At 46.7% G+C, this 25,211-nt stretch overlaps 1 protein-coding gene and 1 pseudogene across 1 annotated transcript in view; one reads left to right on the top strand and one right to left on the bottom strand.

Annotated features, from left to right (window-relative positions):
* The window catches only part of LOC149327750 (calcium-activated chloride channel regulator 1-like), an 884,343-nt gene that overhangs the window by 422,409 nt on the left and 436,723 nt on the right, over positions 1-25,211 (bottom strand). The window contains exon 10 of the mRNA XM_089564962.1: positions 22,446-22,557. Within this exon, the coding sequence (XP_089421088.1) occupies positions 22,446-22,557 (112 nt within the window). The remainder of the gene's footprint in view (positions 1-22,445; positions 22,558-25,211) is intronic.
* Positions 15,699-16,840, top strand: LOC149327758 (uncharacterized; annotated as a pseudogene).

Below are 25,211 nucleotides of genomic sequence, written 5' to 3'. Positions count from 1 at the left end.
CGGGAACATGTAAAATCATGGTGGAAACCGAGGCCGGTTTGGAGAAACCGGTTTCACAAAGGAAAACGGAAGTACTAGTTGAAAGAGTTCTCGCGACGGTGAAGTGGTTTGGTGTGAAGAATGGAATACGGAAGAATGTAGCCCACACCCGTTCTTGTTGGCATTGTCTGTGTTTGTTCATGTTTGTTTTTGGGTGTCGGCTACTTACTGTTTATGCTTTCCGTGTTTCTTCGCCCTCTATGGACGCTTTACGTTGACTTTCCATGTGCTCTCTGTGCTGTGTGTGCGAATGTCTGTGAACGCTTCGAACATTGACGACCGTCGTATTGTGTGTGGTGTGTAGTGTGCGCGCTGTGGTGCGGTGTTCTGTGTTGCGATCGTCGAACGCGTCTGGTGTCGCTCTCCTGAAGTTGAGTTCTTTCCCTTGGAAAAAACTTCCGAAGAGGGGGCCTTCTGTAAGGAGATAGCGCCACCCAGCGGCGTTCGTGAGGAGAAGAAGACAAAGCACGAGGAGCGCGTGCGGAGGGGAACGCGTGGCAGGTCGAAGAGGATTACGTGGCAGAGAAGAGAAGAGCGCGGTGGGCGACGGACGTGGACGAGTTCTGCTGGCTCCCCGAGTTCCGGGCTTGGGCCTGAGCCGCAGATGTCCGGGCCACCAGACCTGGACATCCATCGTCGAGACCTCAACCACCAGGCCCAGGCGCCACTCTTCTCCGTCCATCCGTCAGCTGCTCCACACAGGCCGCTTCTGGCGCCTACGTGACTTTTCCGGGATACCAGACCTGGAAACCGTGCCGGGAGCCCACAGACGCCGACGCTGCGGTAGCGTCGCATCAACATTGGAACGCCCAGAGACTCCCTGACTGCCCGACACCCAGCCAGTCCTCCCCGCTCGTTGCTCGAATAAGAGACAAGTAGTGTGACTTTCCTCTTTGATTTTCTTTTCCCTGTATTGTCCGTAAGCATTTTGTTCTGTTCCCCCGTGTGTTTTTCCCGTGTGTTGTTGCGTTGCCCTCTTGTTCCTTTCCTTTTTTTTCTCGCTCATATTGAAATTGGTTTCCTTTCCGATAAAAGCCGCCTCGTTTATTGTTTGTACTTTTGTGTCTGTTTAAAATAAGGCCTGCAATCACACAGAGTCCTCACAGGGGCAGATGTGAGCCTGTGCCATTTTTTAAATCCCGATTGTGTTCTGCTAATCGGTCGTTAATACAGCGGCCAGTTCGGCCGATGTACTTCTTTCCGCACGTGAGAGGAATCTGGTACACGACTCCCACGGCACATTCAACAAACGGAGCTGCATGTCTTGTCTTACATTCAGTTTTCTTTGCCTTGTTGCGATCAGTTTTAACGCACAGGGCAGCCAGTTTCTTGGGGGCGGAAAAAACCACAGGCACCTTGTATTTTGTTGCCACATGCTTCATCTTATGGGTGTACGGGATGACAACCGGCCTACTTTTCGTTTTGGTGACCTCATCTTCATTGCCTTCTTGACTACATTCTGTCTTCAGTTTTCTCAACAAAGAAGCCATGCGCTCTGCATCTCATTTGCTTTGCCCGTGCAGCAGCAAAAAAAAAGCAGCTTTAACAGGTAATGTCATTCGCTCTGAAAAACATTACGTGTGCCATGTGACAGAGATATTACTCGGCAGGACGAGGTATGCGTGCGCCGCCAGATTCGGACTGGGGCGGCTTTGACCCCATCTGTCCATCATCGCTGTAGTGAGAAAGCTCTGGCAGCATCTGACAGGTGCGTCCCTGTGGCGCTGCACCGGATATTTTTGACATGCGGCACTTGTAGACGTGCCCAGCAACGGCTCCTATCAGAAAACGGCTCCTCATTGAGGTGGGCCTGCGGTAGAACCGCGGATGTGGTTATCAGAAGTGAATTATGGACATTCACTTAACCGGTAACCTCTGCGACAACCTCAGCGAAACTGGACTTCACTAATTCTTTTAGCTTTCTATCTATTGCATTCCATCCCCCCTTTCTCAATTATGCCTGATGGGAAACATCTCGGATAAATAAAAAAAAAACTTGCTCGAAGCCAGCGTAGAGTTCATGATGGAATACGAAATCGACGGGCGCCACCCTTCTTCAACGTCCTCTTCGTGCGAAGAATAAATGGTATCAAGACGAGTAGAAGGGTTTGTAGGTACGAATTGCGCACAAAAGACACACACAGGAAAAAAAACACACGAGGGAGACTGAAAGAGCGCAGACTGAAAGGGTTTACAGCGCAAAAAAAAAGACACTGACAAGAGAGATGAAACACACAAACAAGCGCGAACTGTCAACTGGCTTTATTGGTGGAAGGCCGCCCCTTATATAGGCAGACGGGTCGGGATGGGAATGATGACAAAAAAAAAACAAGGGCTGTGAAAGAGCCATCAAACCAAGAACGCATGCGCGGGTAGGTAAGAGTACCACACATTTTTTTATCTTCCCACCGAATCAACAGGTAACTGCATTAAGAAAGTCAGTCTCAGCCTGGAACAGAGATAAAGACGGTTCGCACTCGCTGCCAAGTTTATGTGGCAGTAAAGTATGTGGCAGGCTTCTAGGCTGATGCGTGCTGTCTTCTCTTTACTCTTTCCAAGAGCCTTTGTCTCCTCAAGCCGGCCACACATGCTTCACATTTTCATTCGTGTGCAACAAGACGCTTGTATTTATCATCTTTCGTGCTCCCCTAGATGGTCACTGACACAGCGTCCAGTCTGGCCGATATAAAACTTTCTACATGACATGCTGAACAGACGACTCCAGTGGAACACTTTACGGACGGCTTCCGGTACTTTTTCATGCACTCACGCTTTTTTGCATTGAAAATGCGTGGGAAGAGCAATCTCAACTTGTTGGGAGCCTAGAAAAAACAGTCACACCATGCCTGCTAGTGAGTTTTTTGAGGCTGTGCGAGATTTTGTGGAGGTAGAGCACAACCACAGGCCTAGCGGGCTTTTGGTGTGCATGAGCCGTTTCTCGTCCTGTTGCACATTTGAACTTCTGAAAGATGGCCTCAGAGACTGCTGTTAGAACCGAGCAGGGGAACCCTGCAGCCAAAAGGCGATTTATCTGATAATTAAAGCTCTGAAATATTTGAAGTGGGTGCGATTTTTGGAGAGAAGGTTCCAAGCACAGCAACACTATTGCTCTTTTGATAGAGTTGGTGTGCGCCGAGTCATACGGCAACAACTCTTTTGCTCGTGGGTAATAGCCCCAGGAGACGTGTCCTTTACAGAATGTTAATTTAAGGTATATAACCTGTAAAGCCGAAACTTCGGCCAGTTGATGGGTAAAAGTCAAACCACATCTATGTTTGTTACAAGTGCCTAAAACTTCACCTCCTGTAGAGGGGTAGCTGAAGGTCTCCTGCATTGTTAAAAGTAGTATAAAATCATCTACGTATCTATTTAAAACTGTCCCCCTTGTCGGCCAAGAAATTTGCACTGCGCGTTCCCTACGTGCACCTTTATTCATCATTAATCAACACGCCAGCGTGGCCAACTCGCCATCTGAAGTTCCTGGGTTTGATTCCCTCTCAAATTCAATTTTCTTTTCAGCTCAGCTTTGTTAACTGCTTGTTAAAATCTCGATATTTCGCTCGTGGCTCATGATGACGACGCCGGTTTTTCTGGTACTCGATCGCGTTAAAACTCGGACTACTTGACTCAGAGAAATTCCGCACACGTACCTCTTCTTTTTTTGAAGAAAGTTAGGCTTTATTAGTCCCCAAGAAATATACAAGACATCATAAATGTGCAGACGAGGGTCCCAAAGTCAAAGACTGCACCGGGACCCTCGATAAATCATTAGTACAAGAAATGGTTACAGCATAGTTAGCGGATAAATACAAAATATAGAAAATATAAAATCAATACTTCACAAAAACAAGGTCAAAAATCACAGTAACGCAGGTAATATAACACATCAGCAAAAAGTGAATAACACATCAGCATTCCAATAAAAATACTTTGAGCTTGTTTTTGAATTCAGGCAAGGAAATTGATGTTTTTAGATTTGGTGGCAATGTGTTCCAAACTGAAATGGCTTGAAAAGACGACGTCGATTTACCATAATTGGTATGGACTTTCGGCAGCAGAAAACTGTTTCTTGCTGCAAATCTGGTAGGGCATTTAAAAAGCTGTGTTTTCTGAGGCATAAACTAAGAAATTCACCTTCTCACGTAAAACTGCTAACGTATAACGCTTACATCAGGCCAAAGCTTGAGTATGCTTCGGTTGTTTGGGACCCGTTCACTAAACTTAACATATATAAATCAGAAAGGGTTCAAAGAAAGGCTGTTAGGTTTATCTATTCCAAATTTAAAATCACCGACTCCCCCACTGACCTCATGGCGGCTAACTTGAAACGCGAAGAGGAAAATATCGCCTTGAGTTTCTTTATTCTTTACTTAACCATTAGTTTGCTTTGGATCCTTCACAGTACATATCCCCTTTAACCACACGTTATACCCGACATCATCACATTCACTAATTGACACCGTATTTTGCGAAAACTGACTGTTTTAAATATTCGTTTTTTCCGCGGACAATATCCGATTGGAACCATGTTATGGCATCGTAATAGTTCGCAAAATTTGTCTCCTCATTTTTATGTATATTTCTTTTCATTGTGTTCTGTATCTTTTGAGTTTTAAGAACATATGCCTGTCCTGCTTGGACCCTGAAAAGGGTCTGCAGTATGTACTAAATAAATAAATAAAAATTAGACGAAAAGAAAGCTATCGGTCCGGATGGAATACCTACATGCTTCTTGAAACGATATGCTGAATGGATGTCCTTCTACTTGGTAACTATATTCCGAAAATCACTCGTAACTCATTATTTGCCACAAGACTGGCACACTGCCATTGTTATACCCGTATTTAAAAGTGGCAGTCGCACACTCATGAACAACTATCGGCCTGTATCACTTACTTCAATCAGCTGTAAGGTAATGGAACATGTTGTTGCGAAACTTATTATCAATTTTTTAGAAACAAACGGACTACTTTCTGAATGTCAGCATGGGTTCCGTCGAGGGTTTTAAACCGTGACACAGTTAATTGAGACAATACATGACCTTTCGAAAGATATAGATGGCCAGGGTCAGATTGATGTTATTTGTGTGGATTTTGAAAAGCCTTTGATAAGGTTCCTCATGGCAAATTACTCCTGAAAGTGCGAAGGGCTGGCATTAATGGAGACATCCTTAGATGGATAGAAGCGTACTTGGCGGAACGCAAGCAGGCGGTACGTGTTCAAAATTGCGAGTTTGGATTTTTGGATGTATATTCTGGTGTACCACAGGGTTCTGTGCTGGGGCCACTGCTGTTTCTAGTACAAGCTCTCTGGTACAAGCTGTCGTCCGCCAAGAGCTTGCAAACCTTGGTTTCCAGCCCGTCAGCCCTTTACGGTCTTCACCACCACCCGAAATCACTGCGATTGCTCCTGGACGACCTTCGTACTTCACTCCACGTCGGCGAAACCCTAACGACTGGCGGACAACCGACGACAGGCCCATTTGTTTCCACTGCCACCGCACTGGCCACATCTCCCGCCACTGTCTAAATTATAGGTCCCGTCGCAGCACATACCGTCCTCTCAGCGCCCACCGCGACGACGAACAGCCCAGCCACTACACGCCCCCTCCAGCCCAGCACAGTGCTACAGTCGACGGCCAGATTCCCCGCTCCAGCCACTCCCCGTCCCCCCTGCGTCGACAGTCTCGTTCGCCCCAACGCCGTCGCTCCTCTCCTGGCCCCTACGGACGCTCGCAAGCGGAAACCTAGACGCTGCAGTGTCTGGAGGTGATGCTGCAGTACAGCCCCGGTCCCAAAATCCCCGATTAGCCCTTCGCGTACACCATAAATTGCTCGCCATTCATGACGATGGAGTGCCTGTGAGAGCTCTGATCGATACAGGCGCGCACGTATCCCTCATGAGTTCAGCCCTACGACGCCGCCTCCGAAATTTGCAAATAAATATGATCTGATCAGTGCATCCCAGTTTGGATTCCGTAAAGGGAGATCTGCAGAACTGGCACTTTTAACACAAAAAGAAATAATCCTGAAGGCATTTGAGGATAGGAAAATTGCAGCGGGCCTCTACATTGACTTTTCTAAGGCATTCGACAGTCTCAATCACCAAACACTATTAAAGAAATTGGAATTATATGGCATACGGGGAATCTCATTATTATTAATGACATCATATTTGCAAAATCGAAACCAATGTGTAGCAATAGGCAAACATTTTATCGACCTATAAAAGAGTTTTGACAGGTGTACGTCAAGGAAGCATCCTTACTATTTAATTTTTACATTAATGATATCATAAATATAACCTCGGATGCCAAGTTTATCATATATGCAGATGATGCAACCTTGTTGTTTTGTAGTCAAAGTTATGATTGCCTAGAAAGAGACATGAACAGAACTCTCAAGGACTTAAGTTTATGGAGCATGTTAAATTCATTACAACTAAATGGGAAAAAAACAAAGGCAGTAATTTTCACCCCAAGACAGTCTACATTTACAAAAAGTATCAATTTATCTATTGGTCACACAGCAATAGAACTTGTCGATACAGTTAAAACTCTTGGTGTATATTTTCATAAACATATGCTCTGGGATGTGCATGTAAATAACGTCGTTTCTCGAATTTCAAGGACCGTGGGTATACTAGCTAAATTCAAAAATTTCTTACCTCCTGCTGTTAAACCTCATTTGTTTAATGCGTTATTTATGTCTAATGTGAACTACTGTTTTCTTGTTTGGGGTAACACTACATTTACAAACTTAAATCAAATTCAAATTCTACAAAAGAAAGCCGTTCAACTAATCGCAGGTGTGGAGGCAAATACACACACCAGAAGCCTTTTCACGAAATTCCAAATACTTTCCATACATAGCCTTTATTATTTCACCTTGGCCAGAAGATATTGATACAGCTCAGAAGTGGACGAAGAAGAAGTGCTTCGCCATCTCGCTGGTGACGAGGAAGAAGAAGTGGTTCGTCTTCTTGCTGGTGACCGCTCGGCAGACTGGAGCAGTTCTTGTGTCTCTGTGTGCTGTGTAATATTCGTGACAAATCTGGTGGAGGTGCTGGGTACGCTTCCAGACCCGCGTAGGCTACCGACCAATACGGATCTCACCCCAGTTCACCAGCGCCGCGGCCGCCGCCTCCGTGGAGCGTCCCCTGAATTTGGACTCCTTCCGGCTGCAACCAGGGCGACGCAACCCCGGCCCTCGGAGGCACCAGCTGCCATGGCAACTGAGACCACGCTCCCGGCGCACATCCTCTGTCATCAGCCACGAACACCCCCGTCGTTTCATGGCGACGTGTTCGAGGACGCCGAGGATTGGCTCGAGATATTCGAACGGGTTGCCCGTTACAACGGCTGGAGTGACAACCGTAAGCTCCACAATGTCTATTTTGCACTTGAAGAGTCGGCTCGGACATGGTTCGAAAATCATGAAGCTTCGTTTACGTCCTGGGAAGCTTTCTGCCGCAATCTTAAAGCCACTTTTCCGAATGCAGACCGTCGAGAGCGAGCAGAAGCTGCGTTACACTCGCGCAACCAGCGCCACAACGAGAGTGTACGCATGTACTACGAGGACATGACTCGCCTTTTTAAGCGCGCGGATCCCAACATGACAGAAGACAAGAAGCTTCGCCACCTCATGCGGGGTGTCAAGCAAGAGCTCTTCGCAGGACTCGTGCGCAGCCCACCAAGCACTGTGGCAGAGTTCTTTTTTTTTTATTTGATACCTCAAAGGCCCCTGGTATGGGGCATTACATGAGGGATGGGCATGACAGTTATACAATAATGGTCTTGATGGCGTTCTTAAAATGGATGGCGTTGATGTGTTGCACGGCGTCCTGTGGTAGATCATTCCAGTCCCGGGATGACGTGACGAAAAAAGATCGAGAATGAGCGGTAGTTCTTGCGGTGGGGGCGTAGACGGCCTTATGGTGGTTAATACGGCTTGAGAGGCGATAAGCGGGTGATATGACTGATTCTCCTAAAGACGAATGATAAAACATATGAAAGAGGCACAATCGAGAAATTTTTCGTCGCGTTTCAAGGCTGGGTAAGTTAGCTTTAGTTTTTAAGGCAGACACACTAGTGTAGTACGAATAGTCAGAATAAATGAAACGGATAGCTCGATTTTGTATTTTTTCTAAGGTTAAAGAGAGGTTAGACTGGTGAGGATCCCATATTGCCGAAGCATATTCTAGTTTAGGACGGACAAAAGTTATGTATGCTAATGATTTGATGGATGGGGTGGCAAAACGTAGATTGCGCCGTATGAAACCAAGGGTACGATTAGCTTCGTTAGCTATGTTCGTGATATGAGATGACCATGTTAGGTTTTGCGTTACAGTAATACCCAGGTACTTACAGGAAGAGACGGACGATACTTCTGAACCGAAAAGAGTGTATTTAGAAGGAGTATGCATCTGCCGACGATGGAATGAGATTAAACATGTTTTGGAAATATTGAGAGACATTAACCAACGTTCGCACCAAGTTTGGATTCGGTTAAGATCTTGTTGAAGAATGCCAGCGTCAGTACTGTTAGTGATTGGGCGGTAAATTACACAATCGTCAGCAAATAAACGGATGGTAGAGGAAATACTGGAAGAAAGATCGTTAATATATATGAGGAAAAGCAAAGGTCCTAGGACTGTACCTTGGGGAACACCTGAAATGACCGAGTTACGTGGAGAAGAATGATTGTTAGCATAGACAAATTGCTCTCTGTTAGTCAAAAAGTTAGAAAGCCATTCTAATACTAACGAATTAAGATTTAGACACGATAACTTTAGTAGCAGTCTTTTATGCGGTACTTTATCGAAAGCTTTTTCGAAATCAAGGAAGAGAGTGTCAGTAGGAACGTTTAAATCAAGGTTGGAGCTTAGGTCATTAATAAAGAGAGCCAATTGGGAGTCACATGAGCGTCCTTTCAAAAAGCCATGCTGGTTAGTATGAAAGAATTTTACGGAGACAAGGAATTTCACTATGTGCGAATAAATAATATGTTCCATTAGTTTCGAACAGACGCTTGTGAGAGAAATAAATGAAATGAAATGAAATGAAATGGGGCGGTAATTTTTGCATGAAACAGGTGAGCCCTTTTCGGGGACTGGAATGATCTTACCAACTTTCCAATCTTGTGGAAGGACACCTGTTGATATGGACTGCTGAAAGAGGTGGCACAATATTACACTTACAGTGTTTTTAGTATTTTTTAGGATTTTAGAATTTATGCCGTCAACACCAGATGAAGAAGTAAGTTTCAATGATTCAGTAAGTTTCATGATTCCATTAGCATCAATTGTAATCTGTGGCATAGCTGGATGGCCGAGAGCTGCGAAATCCGGTAAGTCACCGTCAGGTTCTTTAGTAAAAACTGAAGAAAAAAAGTTATTAAGAGCGTGGCTAGATTCGTGTTCCGGGATAAGATTGTTGTCGTCGTCGTGTAATGTTAGAGGCTTCGAATGTGATGGGTTTATAGTTTTCCAGAACTTGCGGGGGTTAGTGTGCAACATGGAAGGTAGAACAGACGAGAAAAATGTACGTTTAGTTTTGCCTGTTAAAGATGAGTATGTTTTTTTTTTCCTCACCGAGGCGGCAACTATGGAGAAGACGCTGGAACAGCGAGCCCGCCAGTACAATCGCGACGTCAACACCTTCGGGCCTGATCCCATCTCCATGCCTCCCGGTATCGACGCGGCCTTTCTACGCGAGCTGGTCCGATCCGTCGTCAGAGAGGAACTGCAGGCCTTCCGTACGCCGTCCGAGACGCCATCTTTCACGCCACTGAGCGAAGTGATCCGGGACGAGGTGCGCCTGGCAGCACAACAGCACCAGATTTCCGAGGTTCCTCGCCAGCCTGATGCAAGGCCCACGTATGCGTCCGTCCTGCGCCAGGCCCCTGGGTACGACGTCACTGCCGCGACTCCAGCAGTGCTCTCGTCGAGCTCCCCTCGTGGTGACGCTCCGCCAGCCTATCAGCGGCCGCGAAAGAGTGAAGTGTGGCGTGCCCCGGATCGTCGGCCCCTCTGCTATCACTGTGGCGAGGCGGGTCACCTCTACAGGGCGTGCCCATACCGCCGCGTGGGCCTGCGTGGTTTCGCACCGGACGACCCGTGCCCTCAGAACGGGGAACGACCGCAGGAGATAGCATTCCATCTGTCGTCGCGCCAGAACCGCATCACGTCAGGCCACCAGGATGCTCGATCACCGTCGCCGCGACGCTACCGTTCTCCAAGCCCCCGTCAATCCGCAGGCTACTCCGGACGCCGTTCTCCCAGTCCACGCCGGGAAAACTGATTCCAGCAGCCTCTGGAGGCAAGACCGCTGATGCCGGGACTTGTGAAGATCCTCCTGCGCCACTACCACGCGACGATGTTTCTCCGGGAGCGAGTAGCGACAGCATCCGACGCGCTACCTCCGATTTGTGCGTCAAAATTGACGGAATCGACGTGACCGCTTTGCTGGATACTGGTGCCGACTATTCTGTCATGTGCCTGGCCCTTGCCGTACAACTGAAGAAAGTATTGACGGGGTGGTCGGGGCCTAGCATTCGCACTGCTGGGGGTCACCTGATTATCCCTGCCGGCAGGTGCACAGCCCGTGTCGATATCCGTGGTTTTGTGTACGTCGGCGAGTTTGTAGTCCTCCGTGAGTGTTCGAGGGACTTGATCCTCGGTCTTGACTTTCTCCACACGAACGGTGCTGTCATTGACCTCCACGAATCACGGGTCACGTTCTCGACGAAACGGGCCGTGGCACGCACTGACACAGACGATTCACGGTTCACTGCTCTGCGACTTGTTGACGACGACGTAATGGTGCCACCCCTGTCCAGTGTGCTAGTTCTCGTGAGGAATGATTTATTCCACGACTACGAAGGTGTCGCTGATAGCCACGTACCCCTGCTGCTCGAGAAAGGAGTAGCCATCGCTCGCGGGCTCTCCAACTACAAGACGGTTGTGCTAGTGTGCTCCTTACAAATTTTGCCAACGAGTTGCAGCACCTCGCCAAGGGCACGGCTGTCGCCTTCCTGCATGACTTCGCTGTGGTGCCTCAAGTGTGCGCCCTGGAGACAAGCCCTGAAGACCAGGCCCCACCATGCCCTGTCCTTCCGTCCGTCAGAATCAATCCCGATTTGGCGCCTGAGCAGAAGGCTCTTCTCTCGGCGCTTCTAACCGACTTCGCGGGTTGTTTTGCCACAAGCTCCAGGGTCGGTCGTACGCCTGTCGCAAAGCATCGCATTATCACCGACGAGACTACACCACCCGTATGCCAGCGCCCATACCGCGTTTCTTCGACGGAACGCGAAGCCATTAAAAGGCAAGTGGACGAAATGCTCGCCGACGATGTCATTCAACCGTCGACAAGTCCATGGGCGTCACCGGTAGTCCTCGTGAAAAAGAAAGACAACACCCTGAGATTTTGTGTCGATTACCGCAAACTGAACAACGTGACGAAAAAGGACGTTTACCCGCTCCCCAGGATTGATGATGCACTCGACAGACTACGTGATGCCAGGTTCTTTTCCTCCTTGGATCTCAAAAGCGGCTACTGGCAGATAGAGGTGGACGAGCGAGACCGCGAGAAAACTGCTTTTGTGACGCCTGATGGTCTATACGAATTTAAGGTGCTCCCGTTTGGACTATGCTCAGCGCCGGCAACTTTCCAACGCATGATGGACACTGTCTTGTCTGGGCTCAAGTGGCAGACGTGCCTCGTATACCTGGACGATGTCGTCATTTTCTCGCCCACCTTCGAGCAACACTTGGAGCGGCTGCGCACAGTGCTCCGGGCGCTCCAATGTGCGCAACTTACGCTCAAGCCCGAGAAATGCTATTTCGGTTTTGAGGAGCTTCGTTTCCTCGGCCATGTTGTCAGCGCGCGCGGTGTTCTCCCAGATCCCGACAAGACCGCTGCTGTCTCCAGTTTCCCGCGTCCCACTGACAAAAAGACCCTTCGCCGTTTTTTGGGACTGTGCTCTTACTATCGACGATTCGTCCAAGATTTTTCCAAAATAGCTGAACCCTTAACAGCACTGACCAGAGACGACACACCCTTCTTGTGGGGAAGCGACCAAGAGGATGCTTTCGTGGAGCTCCGCCACCGCCTGCAACGTCCACCGATACTCGCCCATTTCGATGACGCCGCAGCAACTGACATACACACTGATGCTAGCAACGTAGGCCTTGGGGCGGTCCTGGTACAGTGGCAGGATGGCGCCGAACGAGTCATCGCATACGCAAGCCGTACACTTTCGCGCTCGGAATGCAACTATTCAACGACTGAGAAAGAATGTCTTGCGGTAGTCTGGGCCATCAGTAAGTTCCGCCCATACCTATACGGAAGACCATTTCGCGTTGTCAGTGATCACCACTCGTTATGCTGGCTGGCCAGCCTCAAAGATCCATCTGGGCGGTTGGCGAGGTGGAGCCTCCGTTTGCAGGAGTACGACGTAACGGTCGTGTACAAGTCGGGGCGGAAGCACCAAGATGCGGATTGTTTATCACGCGCGCCAGTGGACCTTGCTTCCCCGGAAATCACTGAAGACTTCTCTTTCCTTGGTGCTGTTAGCGCAACCGATATGGCGCAGTTTCAAAGGGAAGACCCAGAGTTAGCGCCGCTCATCGCGTACCTGGAAGGCTGCGACGGTCCCCGCATTCCTCGTGTTTTTCTTCGTGGACTCAAATCCTTCACTCTGCAGAATGGCGTCCTCTACAAGCGCAACTTTGAGAGCAACACTGCAACATTTCTGCTCGTAGTCCCGTCCGAGTTGCGACCTGATATCTTGAGCGCTTGCCACGACGAACCATCTGCCGGCCACCTGGGGGTCAGTCGTACCTTAGCGAGGATTCGGCAGAGGTACTACTGGCCAAGATTACTTCCATCAGTGCGGACATACGTCAAAACCTGTCGCGACTGCCAGCGCCGTAAGTCTCCTCCCTTCAAACCCGCAGGATTTCTTCATCCCATAGCGCCTCCGAAGACGCCTTTCCAACAAGTGGGAATGGACCTACTCGGCCCTTTCCCGAAGTCATCCACTGGAAAACGTTGGATTGCTGTCGCGACGGATTATTTGACGCGGTACGCTGAGACAACGGCGCTTGCAAACGGAACTGCTGTCGAAGTGGCTACGTTTTTTGTACACAACATCGTGCTGCGTCATGGCGCTCCTGCGGTTATAATTACTGACCGTGGAGCTGCTTTCACAGCCAGCTTGACTCAGGCAGTCCTAGATCTGACCCACACCAGCCATAGGCGTACAACAGCGTACCACCCACAGACAAATGGTTTGGTAGAGCGCCTTAACAGAACCCTGGCCGACATGCTCTCCATGTATGTGCATGTGGAGCATAAAACATGGGACCAAATTCTCCCATACGTAACGTTCGCTTACAATACGGCCCTGCAAGAGACAACGCGGCTCACGCCCTTCCAGCTTGTCTTCGGTCGTCCAGTTGTTACTTCTTTGGATGCCATGTTACCCGTCGACCCTCAGTGTGACCTAGAGCCAGATCTTGACGTCGCCACTTTCGTTCAGCGGGCTGAAGAAGCACGTCAACTGGCCAGGCAGCGAATACACCGTCAACAGCACGCCGACGCTGACCGCTACAATCTCGGACGGCGATTTGTTACGTACGAACCAGGCGACCATGTGTGGGTTTGGACACCAGTTCGTCGCCGTGGGTTGTCCGAAAAATTACTGCGCCGATACTTCGGACCTTACCGAGTTCTCCGCCGCATTAGCGACGTGACGTACGAAGTTTCACCGGCAACCCCAGGCCGCCCTTCGCGCAGACCACCGCATCCGGATGTTGTGCACGTCGTTCGTATGAAGCCGTACCACGACCGTCCTGCTGATTGTACTTGACGCTGAGTGCCGCCGGTTGTGTGTCGTGATAGCTGTGTCTCACTTGCCGTGCCTAACCCCCTCTGTGAAAGCGGCCCGCATCGAGGCGATGCTGCAGGGGAGGGAGCAATGATACAGCTCAGAAGTGGACGAAGAAGAAGTGCTTCGCCATCTCGCTGGTGACGAGGAAGAAGAAGTGGTTCGTCTTCTTGCTGGTGACCGCTCGGCAGACTGGAGCAGTTCTTGTGTCTCTGTGTGCTGTGTAATATTCGTGACAATATAAGCAAGATCTTCATAGCGAGGAGGCTCTTATTCCATCCATAGCAAACTTAAAATTAAGAGAAGGCAGGTTGACGTCTCGGTCTCCAGAAATTTGGAAGGTTCCTTTTTTGCGTACAAATTTTAGCCGTCAAATGTTAGAGTATTCTCTTCCATCGTTACTTAACTATCTTCACAATCGTAACATCCATTTAGAAAATATTAGCATGTCAATGTTGAAGACTTTTTTTCGTCATAATAGAGATGGTACCTTCACTAAGAATTGTATAATGATGATGTATTTTTTTTCCTGCTCTTTATATATGTATTGTGCCTATGCTATCTCCCGACATGAAAATGCAATATTCTTATTTTGTTATTTTGCTTCTGTTCGTGCAGTGGCTTTGCACATTCATTTTTTTTTGTGTGTAAAGTGTTTCCGGAAAATTAATCACTACGTTGCGCAACCGTTGTATGCCTTGTAAAGAGGGGCTTGAACCTCGTCAAGTGAACTATTTTTCACTTTTGTTCAAGCCCCTACCGCTTTGACGGAAATAAATCATATCAAATCAAATCAAATCAAAAAGTACTGACCCCTGCACCCAAAGCCGTTCTCCGCGTTGCCGACGGCGGAACGCCTCATGTTGTTGGACTATGCACAGCCCGTGTGACCATATCCGGCCGCCATACATCCGTTCTGTTCTCTGTTCTGGACCAGTGCCCTCATGAAGTCATTCTTGGCCTCGACTTCCTGTCGGAGCATTCAGCCCTCATTGACTGCGCCACTAATGTTGTTCAGCTTTACCTTCCTCTTTCTGCTGAGTCGCCGTCCCCAGTTATACACCGTCTTTGTGCTGTCGACTTCGTCGTCGTCTACCCGCTTCAATATCAATGACGTAGTAGCTGCTGTTGGAAATTCTGTTCAACTAAAACTGTTTGTGGATGATTGCCTCATTTATGCACCTGTCACATGTGAAGGAGATCAGATTAACATTAACCAAAACCTGCCGGCTATTGCACTTTGGTGTGAGAAATGGGAAATGAAAATTAACTTCAATAAGACCACATTTACCCATATAACTAACAAATGAAATATAATCTCTTTTCAGTACAATATTGCAGGCCACAATTTTGTTAAGATTAGTACGTTCAAGTATTTGGGGGTGTCAATTTCTCACAACCTAAGTTGGCACAATCATGTCGGAAACGTGTGTGCGGTGGCACATAGAAAACTATGTTTCTAAGGGGAAAGTTGGGGAGAGCAACGAAAGATGTCAAACTTTTAGCATACAAATCTCTAATACGGCTTCCCTAGAATATGCATCTGTAGTATGGTCTCCTCACCAGAAGGTTCTCTCAACGGAAATAGAAAAGATTGAAAGACGTGCGGCGAGATTTATTTGTTCAAAATATAGGGAAACAGATTCGCTAACGGAGATGTTAAACTCGTGCAGTCTAGAAACATTAGAAAAAAAGACGTAAAAAGCAGAGATTAAAAATACTTTACCAAATCATTCACGGTGAAGTTAACATTGGCGCAAACCGCTGACTATGCGTCTGATTCTTCTTGTACAGGCTTTGTTCCTGCCAACTGCCAGCCTCCTTGTTGCGCCTTCAGCGAGGCCGTTTACAACAGTGACATCAAGCCATATCGACGATGCAGTTTCGTGCCTCTTTCCGAAAACGGATGATGCAGTGTTTATAAGTCACGGGTTCTTGACGTCACCAGCTTCAACTGCTATAAAGACAGCACCGCACGATGGACTTACCAGTGGGCGCGGCGAAAGCCTTGGGCACACATCGCTGACTATGCGTCTGATTCTTCTTGTACAGGTTAGTTACAACAGCACAATACGCAGTGATGACCATTTTCTTGTTGCACTGCCGTGCCCACATCTGTGCTTAAATATTGCCTATGAGTGTTTAAATTCGTGTAAGCTCCTCGTTTGTGGGGACATTGAAGAAAATCCGGGACCGACTGTTGATGAAATGTTCGAGTCTATATTGAGTGGCCAGCAAGCAATTAGAGCTGACATCGCTTCATTAAAAAAACGCCTTGAATCCACGGAGACAGCAATACACTGTTTCGAAAAGCGTTTAACCAACTTGGAATGCAGTATTACCGAGGTTCGAGCAAAGACCCATGAAAATGAAGAAACAAATGCAGTTACAACCGCAGCGCATGACCTACTTAAACTTCACCATGAAAAACTGGTTGATTTGGAAATCCGCAGCCGCCGTTCAAATTTGATTGTTTTTGGGATTACCGAAGATCCTAAAGAAACTGAAATAACGCTACGGGAGAAGGTTATTCAAGACGTCTTCAAGGATAAAGTGGGGGTAGATTGTGTTTGAGTAGCGAGAATTCACAGACTCGGGAAGAGACCCACAGGAAGGCCAGTCATTGCGTTTTTCCAGGATAACACTGAAAACGAACCCTCATGAAGAATACTCACAAACTGAAAGGATCAGGAATATCCTTGAAAAATGATTACTGCGCAGACACGCTGCGCAAGCGCCGCCTACTTTGGAACAGCGCAAGAGAAGAAAAAGATAGCGGCAAAAAGGACTGGCTTGTTCATGATAAAATTCGCGTTGGTGACGACTTGTACACTTGGGACGACGTACACAACACACGAAAACTAGTTCCAAGAAGGGATGACACTGAAATGAGATTAGAGCAGGCAGTATAGCAATCACGGTCTTTCCAGTTTCGGCTGCTTTCACTAAATGCCCAAAGCATTGTCAACTAAATAGACCGACTGCAAGATCTTTTATTAGTATATGATCCTCACATATACTTTATTTCTGAAACCTGGTTGCACGACGGGGTGCAGGATGACGAAATAATTTTGCCAGGCTACCAACTGTTGAGAAGAGATAGATTCTCCCGAGGTGGTGGCGTCGCAGTCATAGCTAAAAATAGTGTTGACATAAGAGAACTAGATCAGATTGATAACCACGAAAGCTTGTTTTTGAATGTCTCTGTCTGGGGTTTTTCATTCATACTGTGTTCTGTGTACCGCGCACCAAATGCTGATGATCACTTTATGCAGAAGTTATACGATGACCTTTTGAAATTCAGAGGGAAAAACTTAATAATTACTAGTGATTTCAATCTTCCTCAAATAAAACGGAATAACTCGAGCTATGGGCACAGTCCTTTCTGTGATATACTCATTGATATGATGCTAACCTTTAGTCTTGAACCGGTTATTACTGTATCTACCAGAGGAGACAATATTCTAGACCTCTTAATCCGCAGTAAAATTTTCCATGAAGGAAGCGCTGAAATTTATGTACGCATTTCAGACCACAAATTAATTTCTTTTTCATCAAGAATCAATGTCAATAGAAGAAAACAACGAGAACAAATTAAGGTTAGGGACTATGCTAAAGCTGATATGATACATCAATTATCGATTACTTAGACCTATACCTAAATATTGTCCATGATGATGTCGAGCTTTCATGGGCAAAAGTTCAAGAACATAGCCTCTTATTGCATTAACAGATTCATTCCACTGATAAGTTTCAAGAAACCTCCATCAAACCCCTGTATAAACAGAGATATTATCCAAACTAAGCCAAAGCTAAAGCGAATGAAGAAGAAACATGGCAGGCAGAGTTCGTCTTTCAAAAAATTGAAAACTGAATTACTAACAAAAGTGAAAGCAGCCCGAGATAAGTTCTTCAGTCGTGGCCTTGCTGATTTTATTTCACATGCTCCATAGAAGTTTTGGCGTTTTTTTAGGTAAATCTAAACAGGCAATTCATAAAATTAAGGTCAATGGTGAAATTATTGAAGACGCTTCCTGTATTGCCTAACACTTCGATGATTATTTTTGGAATGTGTTTTCTGACCTGGATGAATTTGAACATTATAACAATGATAGGTCTTTTGTACACGACATAGTGATTTCCAGACAAGGTGTTTTGGATATGCTCTTAAAAATTGATGTCAGGAAATCTGCAGGGCCGGACAATATACCACATGCTTTTTTACGTAGGTATGTGGAACAGATATGCGTTTTTTTAACTGACTTTTTCAAATTATCATTACAATTAGGAGAAATACCGCCTGACTGGCGTACCGCAAGAGTTGTTCCAATTCATAAAAAGGGTGACCATCTTACAGTATCCAATTATCGCCCCATTTCTATAACGATCACTTGCAGCAAATTATTAGAGCACATTGTCGCAGACTTTATTCGTCAGTTTTTGACAGACCATAATGTCCTCTCTCCATTATAACATGGGTTTCGAAAGGGACTATCGACAGCAACTCAACTTGTGTCAGTTGTTCGTGAAATCTCTCAGTTGCTTGACGCGTCCGGGCAAGTCGATATGCTCTTTTTTGATTTAAGTAAAGCATTCGATAAGGTTCCCCATAGAAAATTGCTTCACAAACTGGAGTGCATTGGTCTTCCTACAAATATTATAACATGGATCCAGGCCTATCTCCGTCCCAGACAGCAATTCGTTGAAATAAACAAATGTACTTCCAATATCCGTCACGTAACTTGTGGTGTACCGCAAGGCAGCGTATTAGGACCACTTTTATTTTTTATCTGTATTAATGATATAGTCGACGTAATTCCTGATCATGTCCATGTTAACTTATTTGCGGATGACTGTGTCATTTTTAGAAAAATTGTTTCCAGGAACGACAGCAATTACTTACAGAAATCAGTTAATGCTATCCGTGATTGGTGTGAACTTTGGTGCATTGAAATCAATGTAATGAAAACAGTTTTGCTGCGAGTCACACGGAAAAAAGAACCTAGTGTATTTTCTTATGTACTTAACCACACAACAATATCCGAGGTTGATAAATACAAGTATTTGGGTGTCACATTCAATAATAAACTCTCTTGGTCAAACCATATTTCCATTACATGTTCAGCAGCGTTGCGCAAGTTGTGGTTTTTGAAAAGGAAACTTAGAAACGCACCTGTAAATACCAAAATGTTAGCATACAACACATTTGTCCATTCGAAATTTGAGTATGCAGCAGTTGTATCGGATCCTCAAACTAAAAAAAATATAATGAATTTAGAGCGTGTTCAAAGCAAGGCTATCAGATTCATCTTTAGTAAATATAAAAGAGGGGATTCCCCGTCTTTACTAATGCTTGCAAATAAAATGAGTACGCTGGAAAACAGGCGTGAGGTAAGTCGTCTCCAATTTTTACATAACATTATAAATGGAAAAAGCGCACTTCAGCGGCCTCATTACGTAAAACCTATAAGTTCACGCCAGACAAGACACAGACATAACCTTTCACTAACGCCAATATTTTCTAAAACAAAATTCCATATGAATAGTTTCTTTCCGCGTACTATACACGAATGGAATTCTATACCTGTCGAGGTATTGCAGTCACAAAACTTTGCATAAGAGCTGAAAAAACATCTTTTTTCCATAAACTAACTGAAACAAACGCAGTGTTCGCAATCTGCTATGTTTTCCTAACTTCTTCACTCTGTGATGCCTTTTTTTTTCTCCAAAAACAGTTCCGTTGTTTTGAGTAAAAATTGCCCGCCTGTTCGTTATTTCACATGTGCCGCTCTTCATGTTTTTGTTAGTTATTGTGCTAGTACCAGAATGTATTGATTTAGTAACACTGCTTCATCCAGCATTATTTTTCGTTAGTGTTTATTGCTGTTTTGCATTGCCACACTTTTTTACTGTATTGCCCCTCCTGCTAGGGCCAGTTTATTGGCCTGCAGTATCAAGAAATAAATAAAATAAATAAAAAGTAAATAAAGAAAAATATCTACAGCCTCCAGGTAGACTGAGCTCCCGCCTCAATCACCACAAAGCAATTGACTTGACCCGAACTAACGTCTTTCGCAGCTCATTCTTTCCGGATGCCATTGAGCACTGGAATAAACTGCCTGCTCACGTTGCTGAGTCTACAGGTGTAGCGGCATTCCTGAATGCACTTGGTGATTCTGTCTAGGAATGAGATTCCTGTAGATGTGCGCGTAACTGACTGTCAACTGACTGATTTCTTTTTGTATAGCAGGTGGCTGTACAGTGGCGTTTCCATGCTCTCTTGTATTATATTCTCGAAGAGGCTTGTTCATTCTTGTGTATATATGCTTTCTCTTCTTCATTTTCCCTCCATGTAATGACCCTCAAATGAGGGTTCACAGTATTCATAAAATAAGCAAGAGCGATATAGCTAGCTTTGCATATAACTGCAGAGCCTAATGTCGTTTTGTTTTACCTGTTGCCTTCACGTTGCTATTTTTTGTATCTTTCTTGTTCCCACTGCCCTTGATCTTCATTTATTTATATATTTATTCATTAAGACCTCAAAGGTCGCGACGTGGGACTTTACATGAGGGGAGGGCGGGTGTACAGCGATGAATTCTGACAGGCTTGTGGTATACATGGTCCTGATGAGACAGCTTCCTCGATGGCATTTCTAAAGCGTGCAAGTTCACAGATGATTTATAATTTATTCTGGCATAAGATCAGAATAAAATATTGCTGTATTTCAATAGAGATATGGCCAGTGCAGGTGAACCATTCCCATGCAGTATATGATGATTTCGGTTGGTTGGTTTATGGGGTTTAACGTCCCAAAGCGACTAAGGCTATGAGAGACGCCGTAGTGGAGGGCTCCGAAAATTTCGACCACCTGGGGTTCTTTAACGTGCACTGACATCGCACAGTACACGGGCCTCGAATTTCTCCTCCAAAGAAATTCAACCGCCGCGGCCGGGATCGAACCCATGTCTTTCGGGACAGCAGCCGAGCACCATAGCCACTGAGCCACCGCGGCGGCATATGATGATTTCAACGAACTTCAGCATCTCCAACGGATTCACCTCTTCCCATGAGCCGTCGCCTCGAGAGTATGTTTGCCTGTCCAAAATCTTCATCCATGCATACCTATTAGTGTTTTCGCACACCGTCTTTATCACTTCCGCCTTGAAAAATATAAAAAAAAAATTCGAGACGTAGAGCAAGTCTCCGAGCGCTGCTCCGCAGCGATGCACCGATGTGGACACTTGGCTGTCGTCTTGGTTGAAAAACGCGACGCGATCTTGAACATTTAGCAAACTGCCTTCGCCACACGTTACGAAGACCCTGAAACATAAAAAAAAACACTGTTATGAATTACAAACCGCATGCGCAGCAGAAAACACAGAGTGAACGAAAACAGAACTTACGTGCAAGCACGCGCTGACATTCCAGACGCCTGAGACGAAGTCTCGCTGTCGAAACCGAAATCCGACGTTTCTACATCGGTGCCCGGCTAAAAACCGCTGCTTCCGTAGCAAAAAATGAAACCGTAACCTGCCGAATTGCTCAGTGCCTGCTTTCGCTTTCGAGAAGCGCGTGGCGATGCGGACACCATTTTCTCCAGCTGGCGCTGCTGCGGCCGTTTTATTTTATTGCGAAAGCAATACTACTTGCACTTTTCTGCCATCGATGGTCGTGGCGCCTCCTTACACAGCGGCACGTTACGTGACCGTGTGACGTCACGACAGACGGAGATACGGGGCCCCAGCACGCGCCATCGATGGTGGAGGTAAAGCATTACACGCCGGCTGCGCCGCTGCCGAGATAGGGCGCTCGCTAGAGCGGGATAAAGGGGGGGGGGGGGGGGGGAGGGCTGCGCCTGCGCTCCTCTCAGTGCGCTATGTCGGATGATGTGTGCAAGGCGAGGCTGGAACGATCTGCTGCGGCCAAGCGACGGCGCCGCGCCAAAGAAACAGACGAAGAACGGGAAGAACGGCTAGCTAAACAAAGTGCGTATGCAGCAGCCTTGCGAACACGCCGTTCGACATCGCTTGATGCGGGTGCATCTACAAGTGAAGGGCCAAGTTTAATGAGTGGTGTTAACGGTAGCGAAACTATGGAGATAGCCAGTTAGGAGACAAGTTTCATGGACGCTCTTAATGCCGAAGATACTTCAATGGGTGAAGAATCTATGAATAGTATGGAACGACAGAATTTCAACATACCAGTTGTATAAACAGAGCTCCAGCTCGTGCCGTCGGCGCAGAGCGGCGGTAGACACGGCGGATGCGGGCTGAAGAAACGGAAGAAGTTGCTTTCGCGATTTCCGGGCTTAACCAGGCTGAGCCTCTGCCAATTTTTTCACCGCGCCTCCTTTTCTTGAAACACTAAAACCAGTAATGCAATCAAATGAGCAGTTGTTGAACACATGAACTAGACGGAGGAGAACGCCTAGGACGCTTTTTGCGCGGGCGCTTTGAATCGTTGTAATTTCCTTCGAGTAAGCAGCTGCCGGCAGAGCAGCTCGCTGCTACGCACAATGATCTCTCGGTCGTCAGGCGGCGCCAGTTGCTGGGCTGCGTCTGCGAGGGCGTCGTCCAGCAGAGCGCCATCTCCTTCGCTGGGCACCCAGAAGCTGAGGCCACCCGACCTGCGCGCACGACGGCGGAAGTTAGGAGACGGTGCTCTCAAACAGGGCGCAAGCTCGTTTCAACGCGAGTTTTAAGGGCCCGTGTCGCAGGAAAGCCGGCGTTGCAGTTGTGACGTGCTCGAACCGATTGCAAAGGGCTCCCATAGGGCATCTTGTAACCACAGGGCGCCGGCCACAAAAGCGCTGCGATCAGAGCGACCGCGAGCAACGCGCCAAGAGCCAACGACCTTCCAACTCACCTTCATATAAACACGCAAGCGTCGCCTCTCAAGGAGCAGAACCGTCGCTGTCAACAGCACCTGACTCGGCTAAGGCGGGCCTCTTTGATAATGATTGTAAGTGCGAAAGAGTAAGCATTGCCCGTGTCTGCGTGAGCAGGAACCGCTCCCACCCTCACACAAAGGCGATGGTGACGAGCAGCGCCGTCGCGATCAATCCCCGTGGGATTAGGCCTCCTCTATCTTCCACATCACCCGCTACACAATCGGAGCCGTCGGTACGCCTCATTTCAGTTGGCTGCACCGCTACCCGTATGCTGGGCCGAGGGTGCCTGGATGCCCGCTCGCCTACGCTTCCAAGGCGGGGACACACTTTGCATCACCCTGCGCCGCCGTTTCCCTCTCGCAGCGGCATATCTGGTGCCACGCGCCGTTCGCGCACTGTGCGCTATAATGCGGCGTGGTTTGCATGCGGTTTCCTGGCGGCTGAAACAATGCGACTCAGCTGCGAATAGACGGTGCATTGTTGTTTCGATCGTGGCAGTAATATTGTGGCACTTGTGAGTACGTATTATGCACGGTGCAATCGCTCAGAGTACACGGCAATACAGAAGTTATGACAGACTGCTGTGTTTCCAACTCGCAGTCTGCATTTAAAAAGGACAGCTGTTATTTAGTCTTCCTTTATAGTCATAATATAGACTATATTAGGGTCGCCGAATTTCATAAAATTTTTGTGATTTCGTTGTTTTGTACATAAGGACTGTCCACAAGGCCCCAATGGTGTAAAATTTATTATGGTGTAAAATTTTTTTAGGAACAAAAGAGCTGTTTGTAGGGCCTGTGTACCGTGCACCTGGGTCCGGTTCAAACGGTATTAATAAGCTAAACGATTTTCTTTATGACCTGCGCGCACAGCACAAACATGTTGTTTTTGCTGGAGATTTTAACCTTCCGGATGTAAAATGGGATGAAATGGAACCGGGTTCACGGGAGAATGAAGTTGGGATAGCTGCTGTTGACATGTGTTTTTCCCACGGGCTCACACAGGTAGTCAGGGAGCTTACACGTGTTCACGGTGATGGTGGATCCGTTCTGGATCTAGTCTTCATAACAGACAGTGTAGCATCATGGCTGCACAAAGTTGCCATTCTACCTGGAATTTCGGATCATTCCTTAGTCAGTATAACTTTGCAGTTGGGTCCATTCTCTTGTACGCAAAAGCGCCTGACATATTACAGGGATTTCAATAGAGCTTATGACACTACCATACTTGACGAATTAAGCTACCGTTATGATTACTTCAACAAACTAAGCCACGATGAGTCCGCACACATAAATGAACTATGGCTAACTTTCAAAGAAACTGTTCACAAGTGTATAACACAATATGTACCCTTGAAATGTAAGAAAAAACGTATCCACAATCCGTGGATTACGAGAGAAATTCTTCAACTAAAAAGAAAAGTGTCCAGACGTAAAGCAAGGTTCCGGCGATCAGGGAACCCCGCGTTACCTGATGACTTAATGACTTTAGGTGGAAGGTTGAAGTCAACGATTAAAGAATCGAAACATAAGTTTTACAACATCACAATGAGTAAATATCTTCTAGAATCTCCCCAAAAGTTTTGGAGACACTTGTCGCCATCCAAGACACCAATAACAAAAATGAATACGCAACAGGGTCTCACTGAGGATAAGGCTAAAATTTCGGAGGCTTTCAATGGGTTCTTTGCAAGTGTTTTTACTTCAGATGACGGAGAACCGACACAGTTTACGTCGCATAACAATTTACCCGAATTAGACGAATTGCAAGTGTCATACGAGGGAATTCTGGCTTCACTGCTGAAGCTAGACACCTCAAAGGCTGCAGGCCCGGATGAAATACCGAACTTATTTTTAAAGAGGTACGCTGAATGGTAGGCTAGGTATCTCTTCATAATTTTTAGGAAATCTTTAACCACAGGTACGCTTCCTGATGACTGGAAGATTAGTAAGGTTACCCCAGTTTTTAAGGAAGGTGACACTGCTAATGTTTCCAATTTCAGGCCAATAGCACTAACATCAGTGTGTTGTAAGCTTTTAGAGCATATTGTATCAAAACACATTCGCCAGCACTTAACGCGCAATGATTTTTTTAGTGAATACCATCATGGCTTTCGGGAGGGCTTGTCAACAGTGACGCAACTATTGGAATGTTGTCATGATTTTTGTAAAGCGATCGACTGCAGGGGACAGATGGATGTTATATTCTTAGACTTCAAAAAAGCCTTCGACAAGGTTAACCACAGAAAGCTTCTAATTAAGGTAAAAACTGTTTTGGGACATAAATGTGTAGTTCGATGGGTAGAGGACCTCCTAAGGGGTCGCAGACAGTATGTTGTCATTGGGGATAAGAGGTCCGATTGTTGCGAAGTTAGATCGGGTGTACCCCAG

Source organism: Amblyomma mixtum, chromosome 10 (assembly GCF_055824585.1).
Source record: "Amblyomma mixtum isolate Tamu chromosome 10, ASM5582458v1, whole genome shotgun sequence".
NCBI classification, from domain to species: domain Eukaryota; kingdom Metazoa; phylum Arthropoda; class Arachnida; order Ixodida; family Ixodidae; genus Amblyomma; species Amblyomma mixtum.
Note: the sequence above shows the minus strand (reverse complement) of the source record. Positions and strands in the feature narration are given on the sequence as shown.